At 36.7% G+C, this 12,623-nt stretch overlaps 1 protein-coding gene across 9 annotated transcripts in view; it reads left to right on the forward strand.

The window, feature by feature from the left end:
- Positions 1-7,836, forward strand: part of znf512b (zinc finger protein 512B) — a 111,264-nt gene extending 103,428 nt beyond the window's left edge. For 8 of the 9 annotated variants that reach the window (XM_047806967.1, XM_047806971.1, XM_047806964.1 and 5 more), the window contains 4 exons: positions 5,529-5,630; positions 5,804-5,866; positions 6,664-6,762; positions 6,976-7,836. In XM_047806967.1, the coding sequence (XP_047662923.1) occupies positions 5,529-5,630; positions 5,804-5,866; positions 6,664-6,762; positions 6,976-7,347 (636 nt within the window). In that variant the 3' untranslated portion in view covers positions 7,348-7,836. The remainder of the gene's footprint in view (positions 1-5,528; positions 5,631-5,803; positions 5,867-6,663; positions 6,763-6,975) is intronic. The other variant, XM_047806969.1, reaches the window with a different exon arrangement.
- Positions 7,837-12,623: the final 4,787 nt, after the last annotated feature.

Genomic DNA, 12,623 nt, shown 5'->3' on the forward strand with positions numbered 1-12,623 from the left:
GGAATGTGTTTCTTCCTCATTAAAGTCCACAAATAGATCGGAGACCTACTGCTTCTTGCCAATTACAGAATACTTACAATGGAGCCAGTGGACATCGCTTAGCTCCAGCATCTCATCACCCAACAAGGAGAAATGCTGTTAGATTATCAGGGACACTTCGCCAAGCTACAGGCCTCCAACATGTGGCTCCAGCAAAACCAACAACCACAACCATTCCACTCCCTGCACCACCTTGTATTGAACCCACCCGGATGGCACTCCTGTAAAAATGTGACTTTGCGCCAATTTGATTTCTTTTCACACCAACCCAATGCATATCGGGAGGAGAGCATGAAATGTGCCTTTATGATTTCCCTATTAACTGGTAAAGCACTGGACTGGGCCTCTGCTTTCTGAAATAGTAATCCCCAGGTGAGCACCTGCTATTTATTTTTTGGATTTATTACAGGAAGTTTTTGAATACCCTGCAGCGGGTAAGGACATTTGAGTCCAAATTGTTACAAATTTGGCAAGGTCCCAATACTGCTGCTGACTATGCAGTTAAGTACTATACCCTAGCCACACAAATAATTGACAGAATGCAAATTCCACCTATGATTTTACTGTGGTAGTCCCAAGCACCTGTGCACAAGCTGCCATGAGTCCAGAAGCCCGATCAAGTTACAATGCTAGTTAAATTCAAACTTACCCTGTTTACAACAGATGTCTGACAAAACACTCGGGTGACCATCAAAACATGAAAGGATGTAACAGCCCCCACACCAGATCCTTGGAATTTCACCCACACTTAATACCATTAACATAACAATAGGACAAATGGCGCAAAGAGACAGATGATACCCTGAGTTACCTTGACCCTTTCCTTCGATATTTATGAGATACAGAACCAAAAGTCTAATGTAAAGTTTGAATTTAACTAGCATTGTAACTTGATTGGGCTTCTATATTATCCACAGAAATATGCTAGAACTAAAAGGAAATAAAACAATGACTTAAAAAATTATTTTCCCACAATTACCCCTTTGGGAGTTCTAATAACTCTCACAATAGATTTAAGTCAATAATAATAAATACATTAATGTCATGCTCAGTTTTCTATTTACAAAAAAATATATCTGGCCTGAGTGCTTTTACATAGAGAAAACTTATTTCCTTTTTGGTGTCCCATAATGTGATTAAGGGTAGTAGTTCTTTGTTGTTTTCTGGAGTCCAACGCTTCTGCAGTGCACATTGTAGCTTGATATATGATGTCCCTTTTGTCATCAGGTAAATGAAGACAGTAAGAATTGTTGTTGTCTGCCAGTCCTGAGCAGTTGTTCTGCAGATGTCTTCAGATATCAGTGCTTTGGTGTTTCTGTTGCCTTGGTTGTCGCAGTGCTTTTCAGTCCTTGTATCTGTATCACAAACATAAGAAGGCGAGCAAGAGAGAAGCAGGAGAGCAATATTTCCATACTACAGTTTATATTCAGAATCTATGTGATCGTATAGTTTTTAGTTTCAGAATCTCTTTGATCGTATAGTTTTTTTTTGTTTACTTTCCCTAATCTGTAGTGTTATGCCACCTAAGGACCAGTTAGGTAGGGATAAGCTAATTAAAGGGGAATTCTATAAGGAAGTCTTCACCACCGGGTTGACCCCCGAGGCCTACTGCCTTCGGTTCCTCCCTGGGCTACTTACTGGTCTGTGTATCCTAGTCTATCCCTGCAGGTGATAAAACTACTTTACAGTATGAGACATGAGTCCAACTTTTTCCTTTACATAGTATCATTCTGGCAACTTTCTTCACTACTTCTCCTGTAAAATATGTCCTGTTTGCTCTCTCTACTTGACCTGATTCTGTTGGCATACAACACAGCCTTTGGCTGTCTCTGTTGCTATACCTCTAAAAGATTCCAGGATTCCACCAGTGATTTGACAAAGGTTGAATCATTGCTGCTGGACTAATGTGACTTAAGTTAAGTAACTGCTGAGCCAACTATGGCAGAAGTGATTCTGGTGCCATATAATTTCCCCCTTTGGTCCTGTCATTTTAGTACCCACTTGCACTGTACCATATGAACAGGCTTTTTTTGCAGCTTCACCCTGAGATTCTGCAGTGTTAGGTTTGGAATCTGGGAGACGACATCAGATACAGAGGTCATTGCTTTTCCTGCTCTTCTATTCCCTCCAATGACTTGAGCTGAACTCTCTGCAATAGCATTTGAAGATTAGTGTGTAAGCATAACACAATCATGAGTCATTTCTTCATCCTCTAAAGGAACATCAGTTATTGCAGACATCACACAAGAGGATGGGTTAGTGACAGGGGCATGGTCCAAAACCAAGTTGAGGGCTGTGAGAGTAGTTAATCAATTTCCCCAAAAGCAGGAGGTGATTTTAGCTTGATTCTTTGATGTGGATACTGAATTTGGGCACCTGACTTTTATTGTTTGGCCTAAAACTGCATTTATACAGGCCTGAACAAGCTGTCCTATGGTTTCACTAGAAAGAGGATGGACTACCTCTTGGTTATAAGCAGGCTGGGTGGGTGAGGGGTTATGTTGTAAATTTCTTCTGCTATCTTGCTGCTTTTTCCTACAATCTTTTATCCAGTGCCCTGATTTTCCACAATAGTTACATGTTCCCTCTCTTTTAGGGAATCCGGGTTCTTGCCTAGTCTCTGCATAGGAATTATTTAGCGATTCTGCAGCTGTTCTGACTTTTATCTTAACATCAGAATCCTTTTCCCAGATGGCTAACCTGTCCAAGTTGCTTTTCAGTGTTTGAATAGACCAAGTAAGGTCTAAGAAAGGCAGAGCATTCCTATACTCTGATGAAAGGCCATCAAATCATGCCCTGACTAATGGTCCCTTATCACCTAATACATCACCTGGACTGTTGGCTATTCCACTGTATGCAACAGCTGATTGACAAAATCTTTCAGTGTATTCACTTACAGTTTCTTTCTTTTTCTGTACACAGCTGGTGACTCTCGCCCAGTCAATCTTTGGCCCAATAATATCCTTCAGTATCCTAAGGACTCCTTCTCGAAACTCATCTTTGCTGGCACGTTTGAAATCAGAAGTATACACAGTACTTTCAAAACACTTAAAGTCTGATTCTGTTAACACCTGAGACATAAATTGAGTGACCTCCACTAGAGACATGTCATAGAGAAGCAGTTTTTTTGCTAATGCTCTCCTAAATTTAAAAAAAATAGAATGTGCTGATGGCAAACTTTGAGAAAGTCTCTCTATTGCTTCAGGCCCTAAAGCTTTAATGACAGTTTGCACTTGTAATACTGAAGCTGGGCAAGGAGTATTTTCTACCTCTTCTATTCTACTTTGAACCCTTTTTCGAGCTCCACACACAAGGGCATTGTCTGGCTGATCAGTAAGGTCACTGAAAGACACATCATCTCCCTCTTGGTTAGACAAGGAATGCAAGTCAGGATATACATTAGTGATGGAAGATACTCGTGCACGTAATTCTTTGTTTTGCTCTTCTTGCTCTGCAATATGTTGGGCATGCTCTTGTGCTGAAGTAACACAAAATTCCATGTGGCAACAGATAATTCCTTTGACATTTTTCTTTCTGATACAAGCACCTATCACTTTCTTGCACTCTTCAATATACCATACTTTGTCTGGATGAATGCCATATTTCTTTGTCAAATTCTGTTTGACTGAGTCTATAACATTCATTTGCTCATCTAACAGTGATTTGAACTCTCCACTAGTCCACAAAGGGGTAGCTAATCCACCTTTTTCAGGAGTGGGGATCAGTCTTGCATTCTTTTTAAACATTTTGATTGCTATGGGATTTCTCTTTTTAGACAATCTACTGGTAGTTTCCCTAAAGTAGGGAATAACCCATAACTGTTTCTGATTTCTAGATGATAGCATACAATTCTTCCCTGGTGTACAGGGGATAAACCAAAACTCTTCCCCGAAAAAGAGAGGGTAACTCAAATTTCTTCAATGATAAAGAGAGGATACACCAAAGTTCTTCCCTGATTAACAGAGGATAAGCCACAAAATCTTCCCTGGTAAACAGAGAATAAATCACAATTCTTCCCTGATCAACAGAGGATAAACCACAAAATCTTCCCTGGTAAACAGAGGATAACCCAAAATTCTTCTCTGATCAACATAGGATAAACCAAAAAAATTCGTCCCTGCCTAAACAGAACATAAACCAAAATTGTAGTTAAACCAAACCCTGCTGCTGTTTGTTAACTCTTCCCTGACAAAGCAGAGGATAACCACATGTATACTGGTCTGTAGGTTCTTTGGATAGAGTGACACTCACCAAACCAAAGTTGAGTTGGAAAAAAATGTGAAGATTCTGGAGCTTGAAGTTTTGAAGAAGTTTAGTGATATGAGAACCTCTATCTGGGTCACGGCACCATCTGTTGTAAACTTTTTCCAGAGAAGACCAGGAGACTTGGATATCCTTGTGCAGTAGTCTTTATTGTAGATACACGATGGAATGAGTCTGCAAGTCAGAGCGTACTGGCACGGGCGCTGCAGTCATCAAGTCTGACTTAAAGTTGTAATACATTGTAAATATACACATTTTAGGGGCAGTCCCATCAGATAGTGACAAAACACTTGGGTGACCAGATCCTGGAATTTCACCCACCCTTAATCCCATTAACATAATAATAGGACAAATGGCGCAAAGAGACAGATGTTACCCTGAGTTACCTTGACCCTTTCCTTCGATATTTATGAGATACAGAACCAAAAGTCTAATGTAAAGTTTGAATTTAACTAGCATTGTAACTTGATTGGGCTTCTATATTATCCACAGAAATATGCTAGAACTAAAAGAAAATAAAACAATGACTTAAAAAAATTATTTTCCCACAGAGCACCATTACATACATGCAGTTGATAGGGTTCTGACCCACAAGGAGTGATCACCAATTGGTACACTAATTGGTAATACATTGGTTACCTGTGTATTTCTTGCTCCTCTCTACATTTGTGAAAGGATTGTTAGATATGCTCCAACCTCTTACGCAATATAGAGAGTAATTTAAAGCTCGACGTTGGAAGCAAAATTGTGTGATGCAAATTTCCAAGGAGGAAAGTTTTATTGTCATATCCAGAACATATTGATTTTTTTTAAGTGAAGGTCCCTTGCACTTTACAAGCTCCACCAGCTATTCACTCCCTGACTCTCTGGCTCACAGCAGTCACTGAAGGCACAGATAAATACAGTACACATAAGTGGTTTTGTTACTGGTGGTAACAAAACACAGGTAAGAATCCACATGAATACTTGCTAGTTCAACTCAGCTGTTGACCTGACACAATCATGCTCCTGCTATCACAGTTTATCAATTATATATCTTTTATGTTATATATCTATGTTGAATTACTACATTCATTGACAGTTTATATAATTGTTATATTGTAAAGCACTTTGAACAGCTTATTATATGAAAGGTGCAAATAGCTCTGCGGAAACCACAATTAAGACTTTGCTGCTAATTGCTTACTTCTCCAGGATCTTGTCAATGTTCTCTTTTTGTCTTTTAGCTAAATTACACACGACCTGGCATTCCCAAATATAACCCTGAAACCTTGGATACTTGGAAAAATGAAGTGAAGGAAAAAGGGTTCATCTGTTGTCCCAATAGTGTAAGTAGCATTCTCTTCCTAGCAAATCAATACATTATTTTAAATAAATAACAAATTAAAATAAGATCACTGACCGTATATACAGTACCTGACTTACAATGTCATCACAATGAGTTTTTTAGTTTTTTTGCTTGTGGTACATGGTGTAATACTATGCCTATTTCACTTGACAGAGCTGTGAGGCCATTTATTCAAGTGTATCAGGACTCAAAGCTCATCTTACCAGCTGTATCAAGGTACGCAGCTGACTTCTTTTGTCTATGAGCACTTTTGTCTATTACATGTACAAATAATCTGATAAATGCAAAAGGTTTGGGAAATCTGAGTCAGAATAAATGTAAATATATGTGTAAATAAGTCTACATAGGTCAGTGATATTTTTATATGTTGTACACAAATGATTAATATATCCTTATCATTATACACAATGTCTAAATTGTCATTATTGAATTAATTGAAAGTACACTCCCATTAGTCATGTTAGGGACTGTAACACATCCTAGGTTTGGGTAGTAATTGAGGAAGGTGGAACACTGAAAAGTGTTTGCTTATTTATTTATTTGTTTGTTTGTTTGTTTGTTTGTTTTTACTTTTCAGTGATTTTATTTTAAACACAAATGCCTAAACACAGCTCTGAGCTGGTTGTCTCTTTCCTTTTTAGTTTGCCACAGCTCACTCAACAGAACATTAGTTACTTTATTTCTTCACAGATGAACAATTCTTACCACTTAACATCTCCTGGTCCCCCTACATGCCCAAGCTACCACAGGGACAGAGGCCTGTGTTACAAGTGGTTTTAAAATAAACACAGGCAGTGTTAAAATAAACAAACCAATTTAATCAATAAACAAAATCATTATTCATTAACAATGATTATTTAAGATATGATTTTGCATTTGTCAGATTAAAAAAAAGAAATTGCTGTTCTTCCTCTCAGAGACTATAAACCTGATACAATGGGAAACTAGATATCCATATTGATATTATGTGCATTTTCTGTTCTGTTTGACTGTCTTATTTCTTATCCAAACAGGGAGGTTTCATTGTAGGGAAGTATACATGCTTATTGTGCCAGAAGGAATTCAGCTCTGAGAGTGGGGTAAAATACCACATTTGTAAGACACATGCTCAGGTGAGCCATAAAACATGCACAAAAACACCCACCATCACACACACACACACACACACACACACACACACACACACACACACACACACACACACACACACACACAAACACACATACACACTTTGTCACACACAATATTTACCCACACAGTGTCATACGCATTCCTACACAAATAATTTATTCTGCACATCCTGCTGTCCCCTCATTTTAATTCAGAATTGGTTTCGAGCAACAGGCCAAGTGTCTAAAAGCAAGACCAAAGATTCACAGAGCAAGAAGCTACAGAAAGACCTGAAAAATGGTGTACCCTGGAAGAAAAGGGGTCGAAAGCCCAAAGAACATCTTGTTGAAAGAGCCTCCATCCGAGAAAAGACTCTGAAATGTAGTGTTGGGCCTTCCATGAATCACCAAACTTTAAATCCAAATAAAAGCCTAACACCCATTCAAACACCGAGTCAGAACTCAGCCTGCATCACCCCCAACAATACCTTAACACCAACAGATGGTAAAAATGTAACCCAAAATAGAGATTTGTGGCCCCCTGTTAAGAAAAGAGCCAAGCCAAAGAAAGCACCACTCACAGAATAGCATGGCTTTCATCACTTCAATTCTAGACAGGATGCAGTTAGCAATTGCCTGTAAACAAACAAAATAATAAATATAATAATAATAACAAATAATCAGTAATCATTTCTGTTGTTAAATATTAAACTTACAATGATATAATGAAATAGCATATATACAGTACTGTGCAAAAGTTTTAGGTAGGTGTGAAAAAATGCTGTAAACAAAGAATGCTTTCAGATATATAAATAATGAGTGTTTATTTCTGTCAATTTACAAAATGCAAAGTAAGCAAACAAAAGAAAAATCTAAATCAAATAAATATTTGGTGTTACTACCTTTTGCCTTCAAACCAGCATGAAGTGATAGCATGGAGCCCTGATGTGTCGAGTGTGTCTGGGATTACATGAAGAGACAGAAGGATGTGAGAAAGCCTACATCCACAGAAGATCTGTGGTTAGTTCTCCAAGATGTTGGGAACAACCTACCAGCCGAGTTCCTTCAAAAACTGTGTGCAAGCTGTTTTGAAGGAAAAGGGTGGTCACACCAAATATTGATTTGATTTAGATTTCTCTATTGTTCATTCACTGCATTTTGTTCATAAATAAATCACACAACACTTTAACATTTCCATTTTTGAATGCATTCTTTGTTTACAGCATTTCTTCGCACCTGCCTATATATATATATATATATATATATATATATATATATATATATATATATATATATATATATATATATATATTCTTATTAATAAGAGAAAGAAGAAAAAGAAGAATCAGAAAACTGTTCTTTGTATTTGCAATGTAAGACATTTGGGTTTGAGATCAGTTTTGAGATAAAACTGTATTATTAATTTCCTGAAATTCAAACCTAGATGATGATAAATAACTTAGAAGATGTCACCTTTTGTGTCAGATCAAACAATTTTTAGATGTTCAAAGGTATTGGAACAGATTGTTTTAATATAAATAACACTTAATATTTGATTGCATATCCCTTGCTTGCAATAAGTGCTTCGAGCTAACAACCCATTTATGTCACCATACTGTTGCACTCTCTCATTCATTGTGGTTTGTACTGCAGCTTCTATCATTTATTGGTTGTTTTGGGGAATTATTTCATTCAGTCTTTTCCTCAGGAGGTGAAATGCACAGTCAATTTGATAACTGTTTGATTTGAAGCCTGCTCATGAGGTTCCTCCTAATTAAACTGTATTAGAATGCATTTATCTGTAAATTGGCACATATGATATTTTTGGAGATTTCTGAATTTATTTTACTGCTACCATCGTGAGTTACATAATCAAGATTAGTTAGACTGTTGAAGAAGCCACCATGCAAGCTCAAGCAATGACATCCAATTTGATTATATGTTTTGAATCATGAGCAGATACTTTCTTCTTCCAAACCTTCATGTTTCCATCACTTTTGTAGAGGTTAATGTTGGTTCCAGAACATTTGTGGCTTTGCTCTTTATTTATTTGCCAATTCCAAACTTGCCTTTTGATTTTTAATGTTGATTAGTGTTTTGCCTATTGTGGTATGGCCACTATATTTGCGTTTCCAAATTCTTCAAATGGTGTATTGTATTACCTAAGCCCTCCTCTATGGAGGATATTGATGATGTTACTGTCTGTTATTTTGGGTATTTTTCTGGCATAAATTGCTTCATGGTTTCCCTAGCTATTTTTTTTTTTAGTATGTTCGCAATCCTTTTGGAATGTCACTGATTGATTTTACCACTTTTTCCACTTCTCTGCTTGCATTTTTTCCATACACATCTCTCTTTTTTTCAGGTTGGTTTATTAAAACAATTGCACAAATCCAAGACTCAGTCAATTTAACAGGGCACACCTGGCAACAAGAAATACCTGTCAATCAAATGACACTATTTTTGATTAAAATTGAAAAAACAAAATGTACCATGTTTAAATTTCTTGAAGACATCCAGAGGTAAATATCAGGAAACGAAACTTGAAATTCTGACTGATCATTGTCATCTTTTGTTCTCAAACCCAAAAGTTTTCCCTGTATAGCAAAAACAAAAGCATTGATATTGCCTTTACAATACTTTTATAAGATATTGTATACATAAAATTTGACTACTGGTATACTGATGTAAAAAATCCCTTTTTTTTCCTTTTAAAGATTATTTCTCTGATTAAGCTAGAAATGTGTAATGAAAGCTTATATAGCCTCCTTATTTATGTGTGTGCATGTACACTAAAACAAAATTAGGGCAAAACAATCTACCTAACATTTCTGCAAATAAAACTCAGTATATTCATTTAGCTTCTAGTGCTAATTTAATGCTACTTTACAGCTGGTATTTTATCACATATGTATTGTATTGTGTATATCTATATTCATATATACATATTATACAGACCAATTTGGTTTTGTCCACTGATTCAAAAAATGGTTGGCGAATATTTTTTTTTTATGCTCAATGTCTGATTTGTATTCATAATATATTGGAATTTGTTAAGCTAAAGTCACATATGTGTTGGGTTAGATAGCTATAAAGAGTCTGCTTATGTGCAATAGTTTTACTTTTGTGGTTTGTATACTGTCTCTTGGAATCTGCTTGGTATTTTACTTCAAATCTTAGGAGGACTAAGCTCGTACTCATGAATGACCGCCTTCCTATTTCTAGTAGCAACCACTATACAGTTTGGTTTAGGTTAAAACCCTCAGGTGCTAATAAAAATGTGGTTATTATAATCATGTTTGCTTTTATTTTATAGAACAATAACCATATAACATAGGTCAAATGCATAATTTAGATTAAAAAATAAAGAATACGTCAAGGTAAGTCAAAATCATGAAATAAGACAAGAACCATTGAAGCTTGTCCAGTTACCTGTACTGTATGAAATTGTTTACCAATGTGTCAGTGTGGATGCAGGTGTGCAAGGAATGCAACTGCTATATTGAATCAAAGGTCTGCACCCACATATCTGCTGCATTTTGTAACCTACATCTATAAAACTAGCACTGGCAACTCACAACAGTTGTAATTTGTTTTCTTTTTTGTTTTGTTTTTTTGTGCATGGTATTCTATTGCTCTTTGTAAGGATGCCAAATTCATACCAGAACCAATCAAAGTAAGCCCTGCATCAGTTTTCAAGCACTGACCCTAACACTTCTACTCTCTCTTTCCAGCACTAAATAGACACACCAGAGCACTCTCTTGTTCTCTTTTTTCTGACTGGATGCTATCAGAACATTTGGTTGAATGTCATTATACTCTACAATCGAATTCACATATCAGTAATGTTAGAATAAACTCCTATTTCATCAAGCTAGTGCTTCGCTTCTGTTCATTTGCAGCTTACTAAATAATGTTTCTAGATGTTATCTAAATAATTTCAGTTCCTGATTACAAAACCCAGATCTTAGCCAATGGCAGTGGTGGACCGTGTCTTGTACACCCAATCAAAGTTTACTTTTTTTTTAAGCTAAAGGGAAACATAGCAGAAAACAACAGCATGATTTCTAACTTGGGTGGGCATCCTACAACCAATGGACAATGATGCAGACAGGGCAATGCAGGGCAGGCAGAATCAGGGTCCAGGAACAGGTGGTGATCCTGGATAGTCGCTTTTGAAACAATGCTTCATGAAGCTTTGAAACTTTTACGAATCTTTTGTTTTGAAGCATTGATTTGGAACGTGTATCAGATTGGGCAAGTCACGTGATTTCAGCAAACAAGGCTTCATTACATCATAACTTATTCAAAATGTTTGAAAATTTCTATGGCTACCACTAGGGGGTTTTGATCTCAAAGTGAACCCATGAACCACTGTCTACTGCGGATTTCACTGAATTCGGGTCAGTTTTATTATGAATGTTAATGAAAATGGAATGTGTCAATTTTGTTTTTGCTGATCCATGATTAGTGCTCTTTTCAGGATATGTCACAATTGTCTGACATGAAATCCTGCCAGATTTTACAATAAAACAAATAAACTGAGGCAAGATGTTGTCAGTTATTGAGTTGGCAGAAAAAGTGAATAATTTGCCATTTGAAGTATTTTGTATAATGAGTGCAGTAAAAAGACCAAGGTCAATTGTTTGGGAACATTTTTAAAGTTTGCTTATGTTTACATTTTTAAAGTTTGCTTTTAAAGTTGTATGCTATGTGATCAGCATCTGACATACCACAATAACACATCAACAATGTTGAAACACTAATATTTAATATTATTTAATGATTTGCAAATTATATTGAAAACATTACACTGTTGTGAAGATATTTGTAATAGTTTTGTATAAGGTGTAATTATGCTTGAGCTTAGATCTTGTTGAATTTACACTATTTTGACCAGAACCCTGTTTAGGCAGCATGGCTTATAGAGTACCAGGAAGTGCTGGAATCAATGGTCATTTCAAATTGTGTTGTGTGATGTATAATTTTTTTAAGACAATAAAGCAAGCCTAGTGCTGCCTGTGTATCTGCTGCTAGCACATTAGCGGGTATGTCTAGTTCCAGTTTACCCTCCTCAAACACTGCATCTACCCATTCCTCAACATGTGCCCCAAAGCAGACCCATCAGTTGGCTGTTTAAGCCCTAGTTCATGCGGTTTGAGATTTGAATAACACTCTCTCTCAATCTCATGCTTTTCTACTGCTTATCCGATTTGAATAACACATCCCAGCCATTATTAGCTAACTACCCAAAGCATACTTTCAGTAATATTTCACTCATTTAATCACACACAACCAACGCTGCAGTACTTTGTTCTGCAGGATGCATGCTTCTGTTTCCCATCTTAGACATATGCCAAAAGTGACAGGAAGGATCTTGTATTTACCTCCGTTTTTTAACAACTGGAAAACAGCATGTGATAGGAAGGTTACGGAAGCATGCATCTAGTCAAGTCAAGAAGCAAACTATTGTCATTTCAACCATATATAGCTGTTGCAGTACAGTACATAGTGAAATGAGAACGTTTCTCTGGGATTGTGGTGCTACATAAACAAAAACAGGGCTAAGGACTTGTACTGTAAGTAGTCCTAGCCACATAAAGTGCAACTGTGCAACCTCGTGCAAACAGTGCAGGACAAGACAAACAAGACAGTGCAGGACAAAAGACAGTGCAGACAAAAAGTAACGATACAATACAAAAAATACAAAAAATACAAACACAAAAGACAATAAACAGTAAACAGACAGTGCCGACCAGTGTAAATACTGTATGTGAATACTGACTGATGTTCAAACAATATTTTGTGGAGTAATACTAAAATGAACAGTTTCTTAGCAGCAGGTCCTTGAGATAATGTATAGA

Source organism: Tachysurus fulvidraco, chromosome 23, assembly GCF_022655615.1.
Source record: "Tachysurus fulvidraco isolate hzauxx_2018 chromosome 23, HZAU_PFXX_2.0, whole genome shotgun sequence".
Classification (NCBI taxonomy): domain Eukaryota; kingdom Metazoa; phylum Chordata; class Actinopteri; order Siluriformes; family Bagridae; genus Tachysurus; species Tachysurus fulvidraco.